The sequence below is a fragment of the Impatiens glandulifera genome, chromosome 8 (genome assembly GCF_907164915.1).
Source record: "Impatiens glandulifera chromosome 8, dImpGla2.1, whole genome shotgun sequence".
NCBI lineage: Eukaryota > Viridiplantae > Streptophyta > Magnoliopsida > Ericales > Balsaminaceae > Impatiens > Impatiens glandulifera.
The window spans coordinates 2,198,057-2,223,068 of NC_061869.1; the positions used below are offsets into that span (position 1 = coordinate 2,198,057).

Genomic DNA, 25,012 nt, shown 5'->3' on the forward strand with positions numbered 1-25,012 from the left:
ATCGGGACTGGTTCTCTACATATGAAGTGGTCTTTAGAGGTACTGTTGTGATGGGTAATAATGCATCTTACAGAATTGCTGGTATTGCTACAGTTAGAGTTAAGATGTTTAATGGCACTATTCGAACACTTGGTGATGTAAGGTACATTCCTGACATGAAGAGAAATCTGATCTCATTGAGTATTCTTGATTCTAAAGGGTATAAATACACCGGTGAAGGTGGAGTTGTGAAGGTCAGCAAGGGGTCTCTTATTGTGATGAAGGGACTCAGGAAAACTGCCAATTTATATGTTCTGCAAGGCTACGATTACATGTGATGTTGTTGTTGCTAGTTCGTCTATGTCTGATTCCGATGCTACAAGATTATGGCACACGCGTCTAGGTCACATGAGTGAGAATGACATGGTCGAATTGAACAAGAGAGGGCTTCTTGATGTGCAGGGTATTACGAAGCTAGAGTTTTGTGAACACTGCGTTTTTGGTAAGCAAAAAAGAGTTAGGTTCTCGGCTGGTATTCATAATACGAAGGGGACACTATACTACATTCATTCTGATTTGTGGGGCCTTTTAGAGTACCATCTAAAGATGGTGCGTTCTATATGTTGACTATTATAGATGATTTCTCCAGGAAGGTTTGGGCATTCTTTTTGAAATAAAAGAGTGACGTGTTTTCTACCTTTAAAAAGTGAAAGTTAATGATTGAGAAGAAGACAGGGAGGCAAGTGAAGCATCTCCGAACTGATAACGGTTTGGAGTTTTGTTCTAATGAGTTTAATACTTTATGTGGAACTGAAGGTATTGTGAGGCATCATACACTTCGATATAATCCTCAACAGAATGGAGTTGCAGAGAGGATGAATAGAACTTTGATGGAGAAGGTGTGTTGTATGCGCCTTAATGCTGAGCTACCGATGTCGTTTTGGGCTGAGACCGCTGCGTATGCATGAAGAGATGGAATCGCTTCACAAGAATGTTACATGGGATCTAGTGAAGCTACCAAAGAGCAAGAAGGTTGTTTGCTGCAAATGGGTGTATAAGAGAAAAGAAAGTACGATGGGAGTTGAAGAAGCCAGGTATAAAGCCAGACTTGTTGCAAAAGGATATAGTCAAACTCTAGGTGTTGATTTTACTAATGTATTTTCTCCAGTTGTGAAGCACAATTCTATTCGGGCTTTACTAGGTATTGTGGTATTCCACAATCTTGAGCTTGAGCAGTTAGATGTAAAAACTACATTCTTACACGGAGAACTTGAGGAAGACATCTACATGCAGCAACCAGAGGGTTTCGTAGCCTTAGAAAAAGAAGACTACGTATGTCAGTTGAAAAAGTCTCTTTATGGTTTGAAACTGTCACCGAGACAGTGGTATAAGAGATTCGATATATTTATGACCACTCATGATTTAAGGAGGAGTAGTTACGATTGTTGTGTCTACTTTAAAGTATGTGATGATGGGTCGTTCGTTTACCCGTTGTTGTATGTTGACGATATGCTAATTGCCGCTAAGGATCAAAGAGAGGTCAGAAAGGTGAAAGCACAGTTGAGTAGCGAGTTTGAGATGAAAGGTTTTGGTGCAGCAAAGAAGATGCTTGGAATGGAGATTCTTAGAGATCGATCGGCTGGTAAATTGTACATAAGTCAAAAGAGGTACATCGAGAAAGTCCTTAGTAGGTTTAACATGCAAAGTGCCAAGCCGGTAAGTACTCCACTAGCCGCTCATTTTAGACTTTCATCTTCTTTATCACCATAGTCAGATAGTGATGATGATTATATGTCGTGAGTGCCATACTCTAGTGCCGTTGACTCCTTTATGTATGCTATGGTTTGTTCACGACCTGACTTAGCATATACAGTTAGTGTTGTTAGTAGATATATGGCAAACCTTGGTAAGGAACATTGGAAAGTAGTTTAGTGGATTCTCAGATACTTATGTGGTTCTACTGATGTTTGTTTACAGTTTGAGAAAAGTAGAGATGGAGTTGTCGGTTACGTTAATTCAGATTATGCTAAAGATCTTGATAAGAGAAGATCATTGTCTGGTTACATTTTTGTGTTGGTGGTTGCGCTATTAGTTGGAAGGCTATGTTACAGGCTACAGTTGTTTTGTCTACTACAGAGGCAGAGTACATGGCGATTACAGAAGCTTGCAAAGAAGCAATTTGGATGAAAGGCTTGTTTGGCGAACTTAGTGATGATTTGCAGATTTCTACCATCTTTTGTGATAGCCAAAGTGCTATTTTTTAGACAAAGGATCAGATGTTTCACGAGAGGACTAAGCACATTGATGTACGGTATCATTTTGTGCGTGATGTGATTGCTCGTGGTGATATTGTTGTGAGCAAGGTGAGTACACACAATAATCCTGCAGATATGATGACCAAGTCACTTCCTATTACCAAGTTTGAGCATTGCTTGAACTTGGTTGGTCTTCATTGTTGAGTTATGCCCTTAGGGGCTTTGGTGGAAGAGGTTTGATTTTGTGGTCATGCTATCAAAGATTGGAATTCGTTTCAAGGTGGAGATTGTTAGAGTTTGTGGCCCGAATTCTTGTTGGGTCAGCGGGCTTTGCCCGCACTATATGGACCTGTAGTCTTAATGGGTATGACCCCTTTTAATTTACATCATATTTTAGGGTTATACAATATATAGAGAATACAACCGTCTTTTCTCTTATTCAGTTTTTACTATATCCACCAAAATTTATACAATCTTCGATATAATGAAACCTTCTCTTCTGCCCTTAGTTTTTCACCTGTAAAGGATTTTCCACGTAATATTGATGTTCGTTCTTCTTTTCGTTTTTTATCCTCGTTTATTGTGATTTTGATTCTAACAGCTATTTTTAAACGTTGGACAAACCCATTTATTCGATTATATTTATTAGGCTAACGTTTACAATTTTGTGATTGCATTGTCATTTTCATTAATATAATGGAGTAATGAATCCAAATTACAACATAAAAGTGTCTAAACTAAAAAAAAGATAATTAATTAAAATATGTTTTTAATAAACTATTTGTAAGCCAAAAATTAGTGGCGTAGCTCGTCTCAAATTCCAAGGCTATCTCCCTATCAAAAATATTATTTGATTAATTAATATAGTTTAATTAATTAGTTAGCGAGTTTATAATAAGATCGTAGGACAGAAATCACCCGCTTCAATCAACAAATAAAATTAGCTAAGGAAATTTGACTTAATAAAATAGACCTCCAATTCATGAAATAGCTAGTAAACAAAAAAAATTATTATTATTTTTTTTTGTTTTTATAATATCATTGTTATGTTAATCGACCTCACGTCATTTTCATTATATATGGATATTAAAAACAAAATACAAAATTGTGGTTTTATATAATTTAAAAAGACAACTTTTGTTTTAAACAAGAACATGTGGGAACATTTGAAGGATTCGATGTTCCATAGGCATTGGAGCAACTCGCGCTTAGAAGCTTCTTATAAGAAGACCTAATGTTAATGCCCTCTAATTTAATGTTCTCACATGGTGTCGAAGCACTGCATTTAAGATTTATTGCCACATCTGACACTGTTGTTCCTCTGAATCCTCTGAAGGAAACGTCCCTTACTTTTACTTTTGACGGCTGCAACAACCAAAACAGAATTAAAAACATAAAACAACTAATTAAGCTAGCTAACAATATATTTAATGTACGTAGATAATCTTAATTAGCTTACTTGGGATGGACAATTTTGTTTCACACAATAGTTTTGCTTAATGATAATAGGATTTTGGACGTCGACCAACACAATATTCTCGTATGAGATCATTCTAGCAAATCCATTTCCTTCCTAAATAAGATACAGTAATTCATTATTTAGCTGTCAGTACTGTCTTTTATACAACTAAGTTTAGTTTATAAATAAGTTTAACTCACATTCACGGTTTTTATTCTGGCAGCATTTTGTGTTCTCGTGAAAGTGCAATTTTTCACATGTATATTTTCAACTCTTTCGAAAATCCCTGCATCTCTTCCTAAGCTTCCAATACTGCGAAACAAATAAATGAATCAAGTGTCACAATCCACGTCAAAATTATAAGAAAAATAAAATTTCTTTAACAAACAAAATATTCCACCTTATTCCATGGCCTGGGCCGCAATTAACATTTGTGATATTGATGTTCGAGCAGCCACCATTGATAGCAACACAATCGTCTCCTATACATAACCGAGATATAGATTTAGTTGTGTTACACCACAAAAAAAGAGTGTATATATGATACATGGACACTCAAATAAACTCACCGGTTTGTATGTTGCTTTGTTGAATATTGATGTTACTAGAGCCAGAAATGTCTATACCGTCAGTATTTTCACTGTTTTGAGGCGCAGTTATTTGAATGTTTGTGATTGTAACGGTCGTGCAACTTGTTATGGCGATGTGGGCTCTCGGTGGTTGAACGAAGGTTAGACCTTTGATAATTACGTTTGTGCATCCAAGTATCCTTAGTGCCTGTCATTGAGAGTCATGCAGTGTTTGGGTAAAAAAATATGAGTTTGCGATTTATTTAGAAATGATCAAGTGCGAAAGAAAGAAGTTATACCGCTGGCCTATTTTCGCCTAGTCCTGGTCTCCACCAGTCATTGAAAGTTGCCGAACCACTGAATCCACCGGTTCCAGTAAGGACAAGCCCATTGACACTCGAGAAAACTATCCACATGGTCTTAGTATTGAATTGATTCATATTTGGTGCGATGATTTGACCCTTAATCTAGTATAATATATAATAAATTAAACTTAGCTAAAATAAAATAATAGAATTATGAAGATTAATTATAATAATCATATATACTTGAACTGTGATGGAAGAAGATGAACATGGACCCATAAATCTGGTTGGCCTCACAAAGAATCTCTTATTGGCAGGTACAGCCATTGTTGGGTTATTTCCTTTATCATTACACACTTTATTCCATGCTTGAACGAACGCCTTTTGTTTTATATATGCACAAGTGAAATTGTATTAAAAAAAGTTTAATATATTTAGCTTGTATGAGTGACTTATAAATTATCTACCTGTGTATCGTCCGAATGTCCGTTCCCTACAGCTCCGAATGTTGTCACATCAAATGTTGTTTGTGTAGTTAAACGAATTTTTAACATCAGTATGCATGATAACACAATTATGATATTGTGAAGATCCTACAAAAAAAAATAAAAAGATAAAACAATGTTAAAACTTAAAATTAAGTACATAAATGTAATTGATCAAGAAGTTATATATAAATGATACCATTAATTTGAGTAGTATATATTTCACTGAATAATATTATTGTTAAGTAAAATGATAGATTGAATGATTGTATTTATACATGAGCTAAAGTAATTTATTCATTATTAGGGAATTGTCTAGTATATTCTTTAAATATTATGGTGATTTTTTATTTTTGATAAATTTGACAATTTTTAGGAAATAACTTGTAATTTTGGCACTATTTTTCTTAATTTTTGGTTCATTAGTTCATATTATGAATCACACTTTTTCACAGATTGTAAGATTATTGTGATAAAAAAAAACAACAAAATTTTGGTAAATTATATTTTCTTTTACATATTTGTAACTTTTGCCTTATTTAATATGTGATTGCTAATTAAGTCCCTAATTTCAAAAAGAAAAAAAAATATTTTATTTTAATTTATAAAATGATATTCTATTTATTTTTATTAACATAAAATTAATGTATATAAATATAATAAACAAAATTAAAAATTGTAAACAAATATTTTAAATATTATACAGTTAAAATATGGAATACAAAATTGAAAAGTTTAAATTGGAACTTAGACAACTAAATTGTAAAGACATATATAATTGTTATGACATTTTATTTGTGTACCATTTGAATATTCTCATTGCTAGTTTAAAATAAATAAATTAATCTTTGTATATAATTTTTTGAAGCTTCATAGAAACACAATGAGATTAATTTGTCTTTTGCACTATTCTCTATATTATATATTCCTTAGTTTAATTTATGTTTATAATTATTGAAAATTTGTTTTTATAGATAGATTAATTTTATTATTTTAAATGTAATATGAAAATTATTTCTATAATTTTGATGATAAATATAATTACATTTTATATTTGTAATGTATTTTTAGATTTGTTCCTTATAATTAAGGTACGTAATTTATTTTAACTAAATTTGTGTATACATGTTAGGAAATAATTATTGTAATATTATGACTATTTAATAAATAAAGTTGAAGATTATAGTTATCAAAAAAAAAAAAATAATTAATAACTAGCCTATTTAAGTGTTCATATTATTTTCTTTTAATTATTAAAAGTAAGTTTACCTTTGTATCCATAACTTTCACTTAAACTTATTTATAATTCATTATAAGTGCATATCTAACTTAATTTTTATTCTCTTAGGAAATATTTTTTATATATTATTGTTACTATTAATAAAGAACGGTATAATGAAGATCAAATTAATATAAGATGTACTAACAAATAAAATCAATGAAAATAAATTATGATATGAGTTGTTAAAAATACATTCAAATAAAAATTTAATTAAACAAAGTTGTAAAATTAAGTTTCGTTCTTATTTATATTATACTACGTTACTTTTTTCAAAAAAAAAAAACAAAATATTAAGTTTTGTTGATCTTATTTCTCTTATTATTAATGAGATCATTTTTTAACCTATGATTGTCATAATTTATATGTCAAAATAACTATGTATTTTTCTCTCATACTTTAATAAATTTTTATTTTCTTCTTCTAATCTCATATTTGTTAATAACTTTCTTAATTATATATATTTTTTTGTTTTATTTGAGCTAATTTACAAGATAACATAAAGTATTCCAATAATAGTTTTTTTTGTTATTATTGGAATATAAATTGCTTGGACGAATATCATAAGACCGAATTGGAGGAGGGCGACAATCACTAACTTTGTACTACTTGTTATTATTGTTGCCGGTAATATAGTTTTCTTTCATAACGTTCATCAACCCATGTCTATTTCGCGTGTGACCAGAAATGAAGGATCAACAACTTTAAAGTCATGATCAACAATCAAAGGATAGACAAATGTTTTTTTTAGTAACATACAGTACACACTACTGCTACTAATTTTGTGTTTCTTTCTTTTTAAATTTGTTAATTGACAGTTAAAAAATATTATTCGGTTTATCAAGTTCATAATTTCACAATTACAATATTTATTTTTCTCTTTAGAATACAATGCCTATAAGAAAATTTAAATAAATAAGAGATCACCATTTTGAGTACAATTTTACTAAATAATCTTATTAATTTTGAGTAGAAAGAGAGATTGGTTGTATTTAGTTAATGGTATGAAGTAATTATTAGCTCATTATTAGGGAATGTTTTTCACAAGTTTATTAAAATCCCAATATTATTATAATTACACAAATAATTCCATATTTATTTTTCTCTCTTCAATTGCATAAAACAATAATTTTTTTTTAAAGAAATTAGCTGAATTTTGCACGCATGAAAATTAAACATCCCAATATTATACTACCAATATAAACGCAATTATAATCAACAAATAAAATAAAATTTGGCAATGATAACCAATTTTTAATAAAGTCAATAAATAAAATTTTAAAATTTCAAATAAAATAAATTATGATTTTAATAAGAAACTCATAAGAATAATATCATTTTTTTCGAAGAACAAAAATTGGCCAATAAAACAATTAAAGATGAATTAATTGACATAAGTAAATAAACACGCATTTGTACCCAAACTAATCATTACGACAATAACTAATTCAAAAAAAAAAAATATTAATTTAATCCTAATTACTATACAACACACTAATTATAATTATTAATCCATTTAAACTCTATTTTTCAAAAAAAAAAAATGAACTCCCCAATATATCTCAATTTTTTTTTCCTTTAATAACAATTTATATATATATATATATATATATTGAATTCTTGACTATATGGATTTCCATTCACATATTAAAATTAACAATACATGGTACACAATTACTTTATGCTAATCATTATGGATTTTTTTTACAATATTTGAGCAATTGAGATTCTACCAAAATAAATTTGTGAAAAATCATAAAAATTAATTTTCTTAACCTAAAAATAAAATATTTCAATGCATTCAAATGACGACCACCTTCTACATTAGAAGAGTCAATTGAACAACTTTACTTATTTATATTGAAATCGAACCGCAATAGATGCGAACGAATGCGTAAATGTTATAATCCGGAAAGCGACTTAACTTCCTTGATAAAAAAAAGCCTTAATGAGGTGAATCATACCAATGAGGATAAAGAGTTTCGAAAGCTCTAGGGAAGAGAAGAAAGAGTCAGAGTGGTACCAAGCCGATAGGCCAACATCTGTTGAAGCAATGGTAGCTACATATTCAGAACAAGCCTCAACAATCCAATAAGTTCTCTGGTAAAAAAATATTTGACATCCAGTCTTCTAAAACTAACACTTTTGAGAAAAATATGCTAGACACGCTTAGTTGACATTCCGTCCTCATGATAGAGATAGATCCGGAATTTGGAGTTAACGTGGGTATGAACCAAATTTTGGGTGAGCTTAAAAATAAAATGTAAATTTAAGTAAATATTTTATAAAATAGTCAATTAGATTGAAAAAAAATATAAAATTAGAGAGTAATTTTAACTTATTTTATTAAATAAAAAAATTGTTTTTTTGGGTGTGCTTAAGCTAGCGCACACAAATGCATTTAAATATTTTAAATTATACATTTATTGTAATTGGATTGAAAAAATTTTCATTTACATACATACTATATTAGCTATTGTTAGAGTTTGTGGCCCGAATTCTTGTTGGGTCAGCGAGCTTTGCCCGCACTGTATGGACCTGTAGTCTTAATGGGTCTGACCCCTTTTAATTTATATCATATTTTAGGGTTAGACAATATATAGAGAATACAACCGTCTTTTCTCTTATTCAGTTTTTACGTTGTCAACCAAAATTTTGTACAATCTTCGATATAGTGAAACATTCTCTTCTGCCCGTGGTTTTTTCACCCGTAAAGGATTTTCCACGTAATCTTGGTGTTCGTTCTTCTTTTCGTTTTTTATCCTCGTTTATTGTGGTTTTGATTCTAACAAATTGGTATCAGAGCCAAATTGTTTGTTTTATCTTTGGTCATGACCACTATGAAATCCGATATTCCGCTGCTGGATCGTAACACCAGATTTTCGTTATGGCAAGTGAAGATGCGAGCTATTTTGGCACAGATGGATCTGGAAGATGCGCTATATGGCACTGACAAGATATCGTCTTCGTGAACTGATGAAGAAAAGCAACGAGCGGATCGTAAAGCTCTATCGCAGATTTATCTGAATCTATCGAATCAGATTCTTCAAGACTGTTTGAAGGAAAAACAGTTGCTGCGCTCTGGCTAAGTGGTACCAAGTCGATATGCCAACACCGGTTGAAGCATTGGTAACTACATATTTAGAACAAGCCTCAACAGACTAATATGTTTTCCGGGTAAAAAAATATTTGACATTCCGTCTTCTGAAACTAACGATTTTGAGGAAAAAATATGATAGACACGTTTAGTTAACATTCCGTTCTCTTATTGAGACAAATTGAATTTGGAGTTAATGTGGGTTTGAACCAAATTTTGGATAAGCTTAAAAATAAGAAAATTTAAGTAAATATTTTATCAAAATAGTGAATTAGATTGAAAAATAAAAAGAAAATTAGAAACTTATTTTATTAATTTTTTTGGGTGTGCTTAAGCCACACAAATGCATTTGAATATTTTAAATTATACATTTAGGGTGTGTTTGATGAGGGGGAATTGGAATTGGAATTGACATTGGAATTCCAATTCCATGAGAATTGGCATTAAATTACAATTCAATTCCTATGTTTGGAAAAATGATAGAATTGTAATTCAATTCCAATTCCTATGTTTGAGAAAATGATAGAATTGTAATTCAATTCTAATTCCAATGTTTGTAAAATAAAATATCGGTTCAAAATGTTAACTTTTAAAATATGTTTTCACGTTTTGGCACGTCTAATACGTTTTTGACATTTTTTTCACATTTTTCACACGTTTTTCACACGTTTTTCACGTTTTTACACGTTTTAACACGTTTTAACACGTTTTTCACATTTTTCACGCTTCTCACACGTTTTTCACGTTTTTCAAACGTTTTTCAAACGTTTTCATGTTTTTCACATGTTTTTCACGTTTTTCACACGTTTTTCGTGTTTTCACGTTTTCACACGTTTTAACACGTTTTCACGTTTTTCATGTTTTTCACACGTTTTTTACATGTTTTCACACGTTTTCACGTTTTTTACATGCTTTAACACGTTTTCACGTTTTTCACACATTTTCCACGTTTTTCACACGTTTTCACGTTTTTCACGTTTTTCACGTTTTTTACACGTTTTAACACGTTTTTCACGTTTTCACGTTTTCACGTTTTTACACGTTTTTCACGTCTTTCACACGTTTTAACAAGTTTTTCACGTTTTTCATACATCTTTCATGTTTTTTTACACATTTTCACACGTTTTCACACGTTTTTCACATTTTCACACGTTTTTCACGTTTTCACACGTTTTTTTACATGTTTTAACACGTTTTTCATGTTTTCACACGTTTTCACGTTTTTTCACACGTTTTTCATATTTTTGGCAAATCTAACATGTTTTTGACATTTTTAATATGCTTAACATGTTTTCACATGTTTTGATAGGTTTAAAACGTGTTAAATCTATCAAAAACGTAAAAACGTGTTAAACGTATCAAAAATGTGTTAAATGTGTTAAATAAGTGAAAAACTTGTTAAACGTGCCAAAACGTGAAAAACGGGTTAAACGTGTTAAAACATGTTAAACGTGTTAAATGTGTTAAAAATGTGTCAAACGTGTCATAAACGTAAAAAACATGTGAAACGTGTTAAAAACGTTTTAAACATATTAAAAACATGAAAATGTGTCAAAAATGTGTTAAACGTTCCAAACATGTGAAAAACTTATTAAACATGCCAAAACGTGAAAAACGTGTTAAACGTGTCAAAAATGTGGTAAACGTGTCAAAAACGTAAAAAAAGTGTTAAATGTGTTAAAAACGTGAAAACATGTTAAATGTGTCAAAAACGTAAAAAAATGTGTTAAATGTGTTAAAAACGTGAAAACGTGTTAAACGTGTCAAAACGTGTTAAATTTGTGAAAAACTTGTTAAACGTGCCAAAACGTGTTAAACGTGTCAAAAATGTGGTAAACGTGTCAAAAACGTAAAAAAATGTGTTAAATGTGTCAAAAATGTGTTAAACGTGTAAAAAACGTGTTAAATATGCGAAAAACTTGTTAAACGTGCCAAAATGTGAAAAACATGTAAAACATGTCAAAATGTGGTAAACGTGTCAAAAACGTAAAAAAAAACGTGTTAAATGTGTCAAAAACGTGAAAACGCGTTAAACATGTCAAAATCGTAAAAAAATGTGTTAAATGTGTCAAAAACGTGAAAACGTGTTAAACGCGTCAAAAACGTGTTAAATACGTGAAAAACTTGTTAAACGTGCCACAACGTGCAAAATACGCCAAAATATAAAAAACGCGTTAAACGTGTCAAAAACGTGTTAAACGTGTAAAAACGTGAAAATCATGTTAAATGTGTCAAAAACGTGTTAAACGTGTCAAAGACGTGAAAAACGTGTTAAATGTGTCAAAAACGTGTTAAACATGTCAAGGACGTGAAAAACGTGTTAAATGTGTCAAAACGTGTTAAACGTGTCAAAAACGTGTTAAACGTGACAAAAACGTGTTAAACGTGCCAAAAACGTGTTAAACGTGTTAAAAACGTGAAAATCATATTAAATGTGTCAAAAATGTGTTAGATGTGTCAAAGACGTGAAAAACGTGTTAAATGTGTCAAAAACGTGTTAAACGTGCCAAAAACGTGTTAATCGTGCCAAAATATGAAAATATGTTAAACGTATAAAAAAAACATGTTAAAAACGTGTAAAACGTGTTTAATGTGTGAAAAACGTGTTAAACATGTCAAAAACATGAAAAACGTGTTAATTTGGAATTACAATTTCGACCTAAAAAGATAGGAATTGAGAACTATCAAATTACACTATATTGAATTCCATTGAAATTCTAATCCAATTCCAATTCTTAATATTAAAATGTTTAACAAACATAAGAATTGGAATTGGACCCTCCAATTCCAATTTCAATGCCAATTCCAATTCCAATACCAATTCCAGGATTATCAAACACACCCTAATTGTTTTACTTATTTGGGCCAATTTTTGTTCTTCGAAAAAAATGATATTATTCTTATGAGTTTCTTATTAAAATCATAATTTATTTTATTTGAAATTTTTATTTATTGACTTTATTAAAAATTGGTTATCATTGCCAAATTTTATTTTATTTGTTGATTAAAATTACGTTTATATTGATGGTATAATATTGGGTTGTTTAATTTTCATGCGTGCAAAATTCAGCTAGTTTCTTTAAAAAAAAAATTTATTGTTTTAGGCAATTGAAGAGAGAAAAATAAATATGGAATATGTGTAATTATAACAACTAGCATGTATCCCGTGCATTTTTACGAGTAATAATATAAAAAATTGTGAAAAAAATATTACGGTAAAATTTGTATGAACGGGTCAACCCACAATCCGACCAAAGTATCCATTTCCTCTCACATATATCCAAATTAACCACAGCTCTCGACCCGACTATCCGGACACTTTAAAAATTAAGCATCATTATATATAGATTAGTTAGTTAAAAAGTTGAACTTATATTGTTAAAATGTCAAGCATTTATCAAATTTTGGGTTGAATTTAAAATATAAAGTGTTATTAGCCTAGTTGGATAAAAAGCTGTACTTGTTTTGTTATGTTGCAAGTTCGAACCATACTTATAGCATTTTTAATTTTATTTTTAACCGTTTTAAGTTTATGGGCAGGTCAACCCACAATCCGACCCAAGTACCCATTTACTCTCACATATATCCAAATTAACCACAGCTCTCGACCCGGCAATCCGGACCCTTTAAAATTAAGCATCATTATATATATAGATTAGTTAGTTAAAAAGTTGAACTTATATTTTTAAAATGTCACGCGTTTATTAAATTTTGGGTTGAATTTAAAATATAAAGTGTTATTAGTTTAGTTGGTTAAAAAGTTGTACTTGTTTTTGTTAGGTTGCAAGTTCGAACCATACTTATAACATTTTTAATTTTATTTTTAACCATTTTAAGTTTATGGGCGGGTCGACCCACAATCCGACCCAATTATCCATTTAATCTCACATATATCCAAATTAACCATAACTCTCAACCCGCAATCCGGACACTTTGAAAATTAAGCATCATTATATATATATATATAGATAGGGCTGCAAATGAGCCGAGCCGAGCTCAAGCTTGTTGGAGCTCGAGCTCGACTCGATTAAGTAAACAAAAAAAATTATTATTATTTTTTTGTTTTTATAATATCATTGTTATGTTAAACGACCTCACATCATTTTAATTATACATGGATATTAAAACAAAATACAAAATTGTGGTTTTATATAATCTAAAAAGACAACTTTTGTTTTAAACAAGAACATGTGGGAACATTTGAAGGATTGGATGTTCCATAGGCATTGGAGCAACTCGCGCTTAGAAGCTTGTTATAAGAAGACCTAATGTTAATGCCCTCTAATTTAATGTTCTCACATGGTGTCGAAGCACTGCATTTAAGATTTATTGCCACATCTGACACTGTTGTTCCTCTGAATCCTCTGAAGGAAACGTCCCTTACTTTTACTTTTGACGGCTGCAACAACCAAAACAGAATTAAAAACATAAAACAACTAATTAAGCTAGCTAACAATATATTTAATGTACGTAGATAATCTTAATTAGCTTACTTGGGATGGACAATTTTGTTTCACACAATAGTTTTGCTTAATGATAATAGGATTTTGGACGTCGACCAACACAATATTCTCGTACGAGATCATTCTAGCAAATCCATTTCCTTCCTAAATAAGATACAGTAATTCATTATTTAACTGTCAGTGTCTTTTATACAACTAAGTTTAGTTTATAAATAAGTTTAACTCACATTCACGGTTTTTATTCTGGCAGCATTTTGTGTTCTCGTGAAAGTGCAATTTTTCACATGTATATTTTCAACTCTTTCGAAAATCCCTGCATCTCTTCCTAAGCTTCCAACACTGCGAAACAAATAAATGAATCAAGTGTCACAATCCACATCAAAATTACAAGAAAAATAAAATTTCTTTAACAAACAAAATATTCCACCTTATTCCATGGCCTGGGCCGCAATTAACATTTGTGATATTGATGTTCGAGCAACCACCGTTGATAGCAACACAATCGTCTCCTATACATAACCGAGGATATAGCTTAATTAGTTGTGTTACACCACAAAAAAAAGTACATATATGATACATGGACACTCAAATAAACTCACCGGTTTGTATGTTGCTTTGTTGAATATTGATGTTACTAGAGCCAGAAATGTCTATACCGTCAGTATTTTCACTGTTTTGAGGCGCAGTTATTTGAATGTTTGTGATTGTAACGGTCGTGCAACTTGTTATGGCGATGTGGGCTCTCGGTGGTTGAACGAAGGTTAGACCTTTGATAATTACGTTTGTGCATCCAAGTATCCCTAGTGCCTGTCATTGAGAGTCAGTGTTTGGGTAAAAAAAAATATCATAGTTTGATTTTTATTTAGAAATCAAGTGCGAAAGAAAGAAGTTATACCGCTGGCCTATTTTCGCCTAGTCCTGGTCTCCACCAGTCATTGAAAGTTGCCGAACCACTGAATCCACCGGTTCCAGTAAGGACAAGCCCATTGACACTCGAGAAAACTATCCACATGGTCTTAGTATTGAATTGATTCATATTTGGTGCGATGATTTGACCCTTAATCTAGTATAATTAATAAATTAAACTTAGCTAAAATAAAATAAAATAATAGAATTATGAAGATTAATTATAATCATATATACTTGAACTGTGATGGAAGAAGATGAACATGGACCCATAAATCTGGTTGGCCTCACAAAGAATCTCTTATTGGCAGGTACCGCCATTGTTGGGTTATTTCCTTTATCATTACACACTTTTTTCCATGCTTGAACGAACGCCTTTTGTTTTATATATGCACAAGTGAAATTGTATTAAAAAAAGTTTAATATATTTAGCTTGTATGAGTGACTTATAAATTATCTACCTGTGTATCGTCCGAATGTCCGTTCCCTACAGCTCCGAATGTTGTCACATCAAATGTTGTTTGTGTAGTTAAACGGCTTTTTAACATCAGTATGCATGATAACACAATTATGATATTGTGAAGATCCTACAAAAATAAACAAACAATGTCAAAACTTAAAATTAAGTACATAAATGTAATTGATCAAGAAGTTATAAATGATACCATAAATTTGAGTGGTATATATATATTTCACCGAATAATATTATTGCTATTGTTGAGTAGAATGATAGATTGAATGGTTGTATTTATACATAAGCTAAAGTAATTTATTCATTATTAGGGAATTGTCTAGTATATTCTTTAAATATTATGGTGATTTTTTATTTTTGATAAATTTGAAAATTTTTAGGAAATAACTTGTAATTTTGGCACTATTTTTCTTAATTTTTGGTTCATTAGTTCATATTATGAATCACACTTTTTCATAAGTATAAGATTACTGTGATAAAAAAACAATAAAATTTTAGTAAATGATATTGTTTTACCTATTTGTAACTTTTCCCTTATTTAATATGTGATTGCTAATTAAGTCTATGATTTCAAAAAAAAAATGATTTTATTTTAATTTATAAAATGATATTCTATTTATTTTTATTAACATAAAATTAATTTATATATAATAAAAAATTAAAAATTTGTAAACAAATATTTTAAATATTATACAGTTAAAATATGAAAAACAAAATTGAAATAATTAATCATGCAATTTTAAATTGGAACTTAGACGACTAAATTGTAAAGACATATATAATTGTTATGACATTTTATTTGTATACCAGGCCAAAATGAGATAAAGATGAAAATAAATAAATCATTCTTTGTATATAATTTTTTGAAGCTTCATAGAAACACAATGATATTAATTTGTCTTTTGCACTATTCTCTATATTATATATTCCTTAGTTTAATTTATTTTTCTAGTAACTGAAAAATTATTTTTATAGATAGATTAATTTTATTATTTTAAATGTAATATGAAAATTATTTCTATAATTTTGATGATAAATATAATTACATTTTATATTTGTAATGTATTTTTAGATTAGTTCCTTATAATTAAGTACGTAATTTATTTTAACTAAATTTGTGTATACATGTTAGGAAATAATTATTATAATACTATGACTATTTAATAAATAAACTTGAAGATTATAGTTATCAAAAATAATTAATTAATAACTAGCCTATTTAAGAGTTCATATTATTTTCTTTTAATTCTTAAAAGTAAGTTTACCTTTGTATCCATAACTTTCACTTAAACTTATAATTCATTATAAGTGCATATCTAACTTAATTTTTATTCTCTTAGAAAATATTTTTTATATATTATAGTTACTATTAATAAAGAACGGTATAATGAAGATCAAATTAATATAAGATGTATTGACAAATAAAATCAATGAAAATAAATTTTGATATAAGTTGTTAAAAATACAATTAAATAAAAATTTAATTAAACAAAATTGTAAAATTAAGATTCGTTCTTATTTATATCATACTACATTACTTTTTTCAAAAAACAAAACAAAATATTAAGTTTTGTTGATCTTATTTCTCTTATTATTAATGAGATCATTTTTTAACCTATGATTGTCATAATTTATATGTCAAAATAACTATGTATTTTTCTCTCATACTTTAATAAATTTTTATTTTCTTCTTCTAATCTCAGATTTGTTAATAACTTTCTTAATTATATATATTTTTTGTTTTATTTTAGCTAGTTTACAAGATGACATAAAATATTTCAATAATAACAATATTAACTACCTACAAACTAAATGACCATCCTTGCGTGTAACTAAATAATAATAATATTAGGGTTTATGCCAGTTGAAAAACCAAGTATAATTGTTTAGAGTTTCAAGAAAGTTGTTCTTGAAGAATCAAAGATGGGGGACCCTGGACCCAACAACAATGGCATTGCCGTGTTATCCAGCATATTCGCTTCAATCATGTCCATTGGTGTCGTCTTAAACGCAATATGGTTGAACCAACAAGCCACCACCCACTGCGATCATATCTTCGACATACCCTTAATAATCATGTCTTCTTTGTGTTATGGCGATGTGATGTCTTGGTGGTTAAGTGAAGGATATGCTTTTGATAATTACGTTTTTGCATTCAAGTATCCATAATGTTTGTAGACCCGGTCTCGAATTTTGGACTACCCTAGCCCCGGTAAAAAAAAAAGTTATCTAGTTGAAAATATTGATAAAAAAAATTGTTTTTGGTGAGATTTAAACTCATATCCAAAAAAAAAATTTAAGTTTGTATATTGAATCACTAAGTTACAATATTTTATGTTTAAAAAATCATAAATATTTCTAAATATCTTATATGTTTTATTAAATGGGTTGCTATAGGGAGTGTGCTGTTCTAACATATGGGGGCTTGCTGGGCTTATCTTAGGGCCGACCCTAAACGGTAAATGTTTGGTAAATAATGTATGAGTGATTTATTTAGAAACCAAAGTGTGAAAGAAAGAAATTATACCATTAGCTTATTTTTGCATTCTCCCGGTCTCCACCAGTCATTAAAAGTGACCAAACCACGGTTTTCACCGAGGACAAACCCATTCACACTCGAGAATTAGGTTTTCGTTCTCGCAATTATTAATGTTTTATTTGAAGTAAGTCTAATTTTTATTTCAATTACTCCATGACAAATGACAACAAACTAACTAAAGAATTAGTGTTGAATTTAAGGGTGTTCAATATTTGGTTTGAACCGAATATTCGATCGAATTCGAATTCATCGAATTCGAATAAACCGAATTCGAATTACACTTTCAGTTTTCGAATTCTAAACCGATTCGAATTCCAATACGGTTTTCGGTTTGTTTTCGAGTTTAGATTTTAACTCGAAAACTAAACCGAAAACCGAATTCATTTTTTATATATTAAATTATCACAAGCCTCCTATTAAATCTCTAATATCGAGCCTAATAATTCAGTAAATTCATAATCCTATCTAGATATTTCAATACTAATATCACCACCGCCATATATTGTCGTCGTCAACACTATTTTACTTTCGCCGTTTAATCGTTGAATATTTGCGGTGAGTCACTAAGCTTAGTTTGCATGATTTATATATATATTTTTTTATATAATTTAAGTAGATAAACAATTTATTTATTTCGTTAACTCTTTTAAAAAAAAATCTTTCATCTTATAGGTACGTAATGTTTAATATTTGGTCTGAACCGAATATCCGATCGAATTCGAATAAACAGAATTCGAATTTAATTAAATTGATTAGATTTTCGAATTTGTTTAAAAAAAAATAAAAACTCGAAAAATCCGAACCAAAAACTCGAATAACTCAAAAATCGAACCGATAAATACTTGATTTCTCGAATGATTCAATTATTAATAAAATATAATTTAATTTGGAAAACAATTTATTATTTTTCTTTATTTTTTTTTTAGCATAAATATCAAGTAAAAAATTTGCACACAATGACGTGGAGAAAATCACCAATCACAATCAAAATATCCACAATGACGTGGCGCCAAGTCACATTGTTCTTAAGAATAAGGAAGAAACCTCACCAAATCATAAACTTGATCTCTTCCAAAATGGCTGAATTGATTCAGACTGACTCCATGATCTTAAAGAATGAGAAATTTAGAATCTTTCAAAGTCTCCTATCGTTTTTCCGTGTCAATTTCCCTAATTCTATAACTACACGATACAGGACAAACTCCACAGTTTACATTTCTAGGGTTCTTTCTCATCTTCTACGTACAGTTCCTTCGTCAAATACCATCATTTTCCATTTATCTTTTCTTCTATTCACGTATTTACATATATACAAGATTTATCTGTGTATTATTAATCGATTATGAGATCATTAGTTCGAGCCGCTAGACAATTTAGGTCAACATTTCTATATGATTTGGCCTTTACAAATTCTGGGTCCACCCTTAAATTTTCTAACTATGGATTCCCCAATGCTGTATCAAGAACTCTGTATACTATTGATAAAGATGGAAAGAAAACAGGGCCATTTCTTGAGTATGAAAATAGAATTGCTGCTGGAAAACTCACGGATGGTGATGCTTGTCAAGTAAGTTCATGATGATGATGATGATGATGATGATGATCAGTAATTGCATTCATTGATTTCGTAGAAATTGATGTTTTCCTTATTAGCTGTTGTTTGATAATTTGTAGTTAAGTACATTAAAAGAACTTCAAAGAGTGTATGATGAGCTTGTTGAATCGTCTACTGCTTGCCATTTAGACCCTATTTCTTCATCATTAAAGGCTGGAAGGTTTCTTACTTGGTTTTGGTTGATTCATTCCTTTATTGTTCTTCATTATTTAGTGCCTTTTTTCGTGTAGGAATAGGTGGCTGTCTCGATTTTTCCCACATTATTCATATTCACCGGTGAGGGGATTATATCTCTATGGCGGTGTGGGAACAGGAAAAACAATGCTAATGGACTTATTTTTCGATCAACTGTAAGTTTGACAGATATATGTATCAAGATTCAAGCCAATTTGAAAAGATTTTGAAGAAAAAGAAACTAAACTATTTTTCGGGGTAGGATTTCAGGCCAATCAATTGGAGGAAGAAACGAATCCATTTTCACGATTTCATGTTGAATGTTCATAGCCGTCTGCATAAGCACAATGGTGTGGCAGATCCTCTTGAAGAAGTTGCTCGCGAAATCTCCAACGAATCTGTTCTCTTGTGCCTAGACGAGTTCATGGTGACTAATATTGGTGATGCGTTTATATTAAACCGCCTGTATAAACATTTATTCAGCAACGGTGTGGTGAGTGGGGAATAATTCATTGCATTACGCTTTGTGTTGTTGTTTCATCTCCTAATCCTCGAAACTGTATGAATTTATAGATCCTTGTTGCTACTTCAAACAGAGCTCCAGATAATCTCTATGAAGGTGGATTAAACAGAGATATTTTTTGACCATTCATCTCTACTTTGAAGGTATAATCTTTATCAACTCAAAACAACCTTTATTAACTAAAAAACAAGCTTAATTTGCTAATTTGATATAGGAAAGATGCGTGGTTCACGAAATTGGCTCGTCTGTGGACTACAGGAAAATGACTTCGGTAATGTTTTGAATAGTTCTTGTTAAATTTTACGTCGTCTCTGAAACTGATCAAACTGCAGGCGCTAAAAGGTTTATATTTCGTCGGGAAAGATTTATCAGGACTTTTATTTCAAAAGTTTGAGGAGCTAGTAGATAAACATGCCCCTACTATGCAACAGATTGAAGTTGTTATGGGAAGGAAATTGCAGGTTCCTTTTGGTGCCAACGGTTGTGCGTATTTTCGCTTCGAAGATCTATGCGACAGACCTCGTAGTGCAGCCGACTATTTTGGACTCTTAAGTGAGTTTTGAAGCTTGAAAGCATGCAATTTTTTTTTTTTATGTTTTCAGTACTTAAGCTGACACATTTTTTTTTTTGTTTCAGAGAGTTTTCATACTTTGGTTCTGGATGGTGTTCCAATTTTCGCACTACATAACAGACCAGCAGCATACCGGTTTGTCCTTCTTGTCGATGTTAGTACGTAGTTTCGAGGAATCATGTTTGTTTAGATAACTCGTTACATTAAAAGAATTTGTTTATTGGTGGTACTCAATTGCGAAGGTGATGTACGAAAGAAAGGCCAGACTAGTGTGCACAGCTGAAGGAATTCCGAATGATCTTTTCGAGAGGATTGTAACAATCATCGATGCCAAACAAATGGCTTTCGGGATTGGTTCTAGATTGAGTATGAATGATGACTTGGAACTTTGTGTCGACAATCAGCTGGCGTTTGCGAAAGAACGTACCATCAGCCGGTTAGTACATTTTTGTTTAATAGATCAAACATGAACCTTTCTTTGTTTGCAGAATAGGTGTATTCAAATATTTGCATGTTTTCCTTGATTAACATTAAACTTGGTCCAGCCTAACAGAGATGAACAGCCGAGAGTATTTGGGTCAACATGCTGTCTTAATATCGGAGAGGAAGCAGCTTTAGCACGATGATGACAAATTTCAGAAAATATAAAAGTACTATGTTGCAAAAAATGAATAAATAAATAAAGTGTTATATACGAAGAAACGAAATCACCGAATAAAGATTGATCCGAGAAATGTGGTAATAGTTTCATCATCCATCTCTTATGCTGTAGCTTATCTTAGATGTCTGTATTAAAATGTCTTCTAAGGTATAATGAAATTAGTAGTAATTCACCACTAACAATGAGATCAAATAAGAATGGTGTGAATCAATGAAAAAGTTAAAATTAAGATGTAGTTATTGTTTTTTATGCTGAAAGTGAAAAACATTTTAATGATTTGAAAACAAGACAATAGTTATCTTAAAAAAGATTTGAGCAATTAAGATTTTACATAAAATTAAATGAGTGAAACATCATAAAAATTAATTTTCTTAACCTAAAAATAAAATATTTCAATACATTCATGGCCGTCCAACTTTTACGATAGAAGATTGAAGTGAACAACTTTATAGATTTATATTGAATTTCGAATCGTAATGAACAATTCTACAGATTTATATTGAATTTCGAATCGCAATAAAAGCGAACGAATGCGTAAATGTCATAATCTGAAAAGCGACTTAACTTCCTTGATAAAAAAAACCTTAATAAAGTGGATCAGACCAATGAGAATAAAGAGCTTCGAAAGCTCTAGGGAAGAGAAGAAAGAGTCGAAAATATTATTTGATTAATTAATATAGTTTAATTAATTAGTTAGCGAGTTTATAATAGGATCGTAGGACAGAAATCACCCGCTTCAATCAACAAATAAAACTAGCTAAGGAAATTTGACTTAATAAAATAGACCTCCAATTCATGAAATAGCTAGTAAACAAAAAAAATTATTATCTTTTTTGTTTTTATAATATCATTGTTATGTTAATCGACCTCACGTCATTTTCATTATACATGGATATTAAAAACAAAATACAAAATTGTGGTTTTATATAATTTAAAAAGACAACTTTTGTTTTAAACAAGAACATGTGGGAACATTTGAAGGATTCGATGTTCCATAGGCATTGGAGCAACTCGCGCTTAGAAGCTTCTTATAAGAAGACCTAATGTTAATGCCCTCTAATTTAATGTTCTCACATGGTGTCGAAGCACTGCATTTAAGATTTATTGCCACATCTGACACTGTTGTTCCTCTGAATCCTCTGAAGGAAACGTCCCTTACTTTTACTTTTGACGGCTGCAACAACCAAAACAGAATTAAAAACATAAAACAACTAATTAAGCTAGCTAACAATATATTTAATGTACGTAGATAATCTTAATTAGCTTACTTGGGATGGACAATTTTGTTTCACACAATAGTTTTGCTTAATGATAATAGGATTTTGGACGTCGACCAACACAATATTCTCGTATGAGATCATTCTAGCAAATCCATTTCCTTCCTAAATAAGATTGTAATTCATTATTTAGCTGTATAGTGTCTTTTATACAAGTTTAGTTAAATAAGTTTAACTCACATTCACGGTTTTTATTCTGGCAGCATTTTGTGTTCTCGTGAAAGTGCAATTTTTCACATGTATATTTTCAACTCTTTCGAAAATCCCTGCATCTCTTCCTAAGCTTCCAACACTGCGAAACAAATAAATGAATCAAGTGTCACAATCCACATCAAAATTATAAGAAAAATAAAATTTCTTTAACAAACAAAATATTCCACCTTATTCCATGGCCTGGGCCGCAATTAACATTTGTGATATTGATGTTCGAGCAGCCACCATTGATAGCAACACAATCGTCTCCTATACATAACCGAGATATAGATTTAGTTGTGTTACACCACAAAAAAAAAGAGTATATATATGATACATGGACACTCAAATAAACTCACCGGTTTGTATGTTGCTTTGTTGAATATTGATGTTACTAGAGCCAGAAATGTCTATACCGTCAGTATTTTCACTGTTTTGAGGCGCAGTTATTTGAATGTTTGTGATTGTAACGGTCGTGCAACTTGTTATGGCGATGTGGGCTCTCGGTGGTTGAACGAAGGTTAGACCTTTGATAATTACGTTTGTGCATCCAAGTATCCTTAGTGCCTGTCATTGAGAGTCATGCAGTGTTTGGGTAAAAAAAATATGAGTTTGCGATTTATTTAGAAATGATCAAGTGCGAAAGAAAGAAGTTATACCGCTGGCCTATTTTCGCCTAGTCCTGGTCTCCACCAGTCATTGAAAGTTGCCGAACCACTGAATCCACCGGTTCCAGTAAGGACAAGCCCATTGACACTCGAGAAAACTATCCACATGGTCTTAGTATTGAATTGATTCATATTTGGTGCGATGATTTGACCCTTAATCTAGTATAATATATAATAAATTAAACTTAGCTAAAATAAAATAATAGAATTATGAAGATTAATTATAATAATCATATATACTTGAACTGTGATGGAAGAAGATGAACATGGACCCATAAATCTGGTTGGCCTCACAAAGAATCTCTTATTGGCAGGTACAGCCATTGTTGGGTTATTTCCTTTATCATTACACACTTTATTCCATGCTTGAACGAACGCCTTTTGTTTTATATATGCACAAGTGAAATTGTATAAAAAAAGTTTAATATATTTAGCTTGTATGAGTGACTTATAAATTATCTACCTGTGTATCGTCCGAATGTCCGTTCCCTACAGCTCCGAATGTTGTCACATCAAATGTTGTTTGTGTAGTTAAACGACTTTTTAACATCAGTATGCATGATAACACAATTATGATATTGTGAAGATCCTACAAAAATAAACCAACAATGTCAAAAACTTAAAATTAAGTACATAAATGTAATTGATCAAAAAGTTATAAATGATACCATTAATTTGAGTAGTATATATATATTTCACCGAATAATATTATTGTTATTGTTGAGTAGAATGATAGATTGAATGATTGTATTTATACATTAGCCAAAGTAATTTATTCATTATTAGGGAATTATCTGGTATATTCTTTAAATATTATGGTGATTTTTTATTTTTGATAAATTTGACAATTTTTAGGAAATAACTTGTAATTTTGGCACTATTTTTCTTAATTTTTGGTTCATTAGTTCATATTATGAATCACACTTTTTATAAGTATAAGATTATTGTGATAAAAAAACAATAAAATTTTAGTAAATGATATTGTTTTACCTATTTGTAACTTTTCCCTTATTTAATATGTGATTGCTAATTAAGTCTCTAATTTCAAAAAGAAAAAAAATGACTTTATTTTAATTTATAAAATGATATTCTATTTATTTTTATTAACATAAAATTAATTTATATATAATAAATAATTAAAATTTTGTAAACAATTATTTTAAATATTATACAGTTAAAATATGAAAAACAAAATAGAAATAATTAATCATGCAATTTTAAATTGGAACTTAGACAACTAAATTGTAAAGACATATATAATTGTTATGACATTTTATTTGTATACCATTTGAATATTCTCATTGCTAGATCAAAATAAATAAATTAATCTTTGTATATAATTTTTTGAAGCTTCATAGAAACATGTACAATGAGATTAATTTGTCTTTTGCACTATTCTCTATATTATATATTCCTTAGTTTAATTTATTTTTATAATTATTGAAAATTTGTTTTTATAGATAGATTAATTTTATTATTTTAAATGTAATATGAAAGTTATTTCTATAATTTTGATGATAAAT

At 30.1% G+C, this 25,012-nt stretch overlaps 3 protein-coding genes and 1 pseudogene across 3 annotated transcripts; 1 reads left to right on the top strand and 3 right to left on the bottom strand.

Moving 5' to 3' along the window:
- Window positions 1-3,356: 3,356 nt before the first annotated feature.
- On the bottom strand, window positions 3,357-4,894 carry LOC124911688 (probable polygalacturonase At3g15720). The gene is made up of 7 exons (XM_047452198.1): window positions 4,811-4,894; window positions 4,562-4,729; window positions 4,263-4,470; window positions 4,094-4,175; window positions 3,894-4,005; window positions 3,694-3,807; window positions 3,357-3,599 (listed from the first exon to the last, which is right to left on the bottom strand). The coding sequence occupies exons 1-7, from the start codon at window positions 4,892-4,894 to the stop codon at window positions 3,357-3,359; spliced, it is 1,011 nt and encodes a 336-aa protein (XP_047308154.1).
- Window positions 4,895-13,584: 8,690 nt separating this feature from the next.
- On the bottom strand, window positions 13,585-15,118 carry LOC124911689 (probable polygalacturonase At3g15720). Its single transcript, XM_047452199.1, has 7 exons — window positions 15,035-15,118; window positions 14,787-14,954; window positions 14,491-14,698; window positions 14,319-14,400; window positions 14,119-14,230; window positions 13,922-14,035; window positions 13,585-13,827 (listed from the first exon to the last, which is right to left on the bottom strand). The coding sequence occupies exons 1-7, from the start codon at window positions 15,116-15,118 to the stop codon at window positions 13,585-13,587; spliced, it is 1,011 nt and encodes a 336-aa protein (XP_047308155.1).
- A 4,032-nt stretch (window positions 15,119-19,150) lies between these two features.
- Window positions 19,151-21,309, top strand: LOC124911690 (annotated as a pseudogene).
- Window positions 21,310-22,283: 974 nt separating this feature from the next.
- Window positions 22,284-23,813, bottom strand: LOC124911692 (probable polygalacturonase At3g15720). Its single transcript, XM_047452200.1, has 7 exons — window positions 23,730-23,813; window positions 23,481-23,648; window positions 23,181-23,388; window positions 23,010-23,091; window positions 22,810-22,921; window positions 22,621-22,734; window positions 22,284-22,526 (listed from the first exon to the last, which is right to left on the bottom strand). The coding sequence occupies exons 1-7, from the start codon at window positions 23,811-23,813 to the stop codon at window positions 22,284-22,286; spliced, it is 1,011 nt and encodes a 336-aa protein (XP_047308156.1).
- Between the last annotated feature and the right edge of the window lie 1,199 nt (window positions 23,814-25,012).

What these genes read in the sequence shown, in the direction of transcription:
- LOC124911688 (XM_047452198.1), bottom strand. Translation starts at nt 4,894, where the DNA reads ATGGCTGTACCTGCCAATAAGAGATTCTTTGTGAGGCCAACCAGATTT. An exon ending in CTTCTTCCATCACAGTTCAA is followed by an intron (nt 4,730 to 4,810) that starts GTATATATGATT and finishes ATATTATACTAG; the next exon opens with ATTAAGGGTCAAATCATCGC. An exon ending in AACAAAATTGTCCATCCCAA is followed by an intron (nt 3,600 to 3,693) that starts GTAAGCTAATTA and finishes TGGTTGTTGCAG; the next exon opens with CCGTCAAAAGTAAAAGTAAG.
- LOC124911689 (XM_047452199.1), bottom strand. Translation starts at nt 15,118, where the DNA reads ATGGCGGTACCTGCCAATAAGAGATTCTTTGTGAGGCCAACCAGATTT. An exon ending in ACAAAGCAACATACAAACCG is followed by an intron (nt 14,401 to 14,490) that starts GTGAGTTTATTT and finishes GGTTATGTATAG; the next exon opens with GAGACGATTGTGTTGCTATC. An exon ending in GGCCCAGGCCATGGAATAAG is followed by an intron (nt 14,231 to 14,318) that starts GTGGAATATTTT and finishes TTTGTTTCGCAG; the next exon opens with TGTTGGAAGCTTAGGAAGAG.
- LOC124911692 (XM_047452200.1), bottom strand. Translation starts at nt 23,813, where the DNA reads ATGGCTGTACCTGCCAATAAGAGATTCTTTGTGAGGCCAACCAGATTT. An exon ending in ACAAAGCAACATACAAACCG is followed by an intron (nt 23,092 to 23,180) that starts GTGAGTTTATTT and finishes GGTTATGTATAG; the next exon opens with GAGACGATTGTGTTGCTATC. An exon ending in CCAGAATAAAAACCGTGAAT is followed by an intron (nt 22,735 to 22,809) that starts GTGAGTTAAACT and finishes AATCTTATTTAG; the next exon opens with GAAGGAAATGGATTTGCTAG.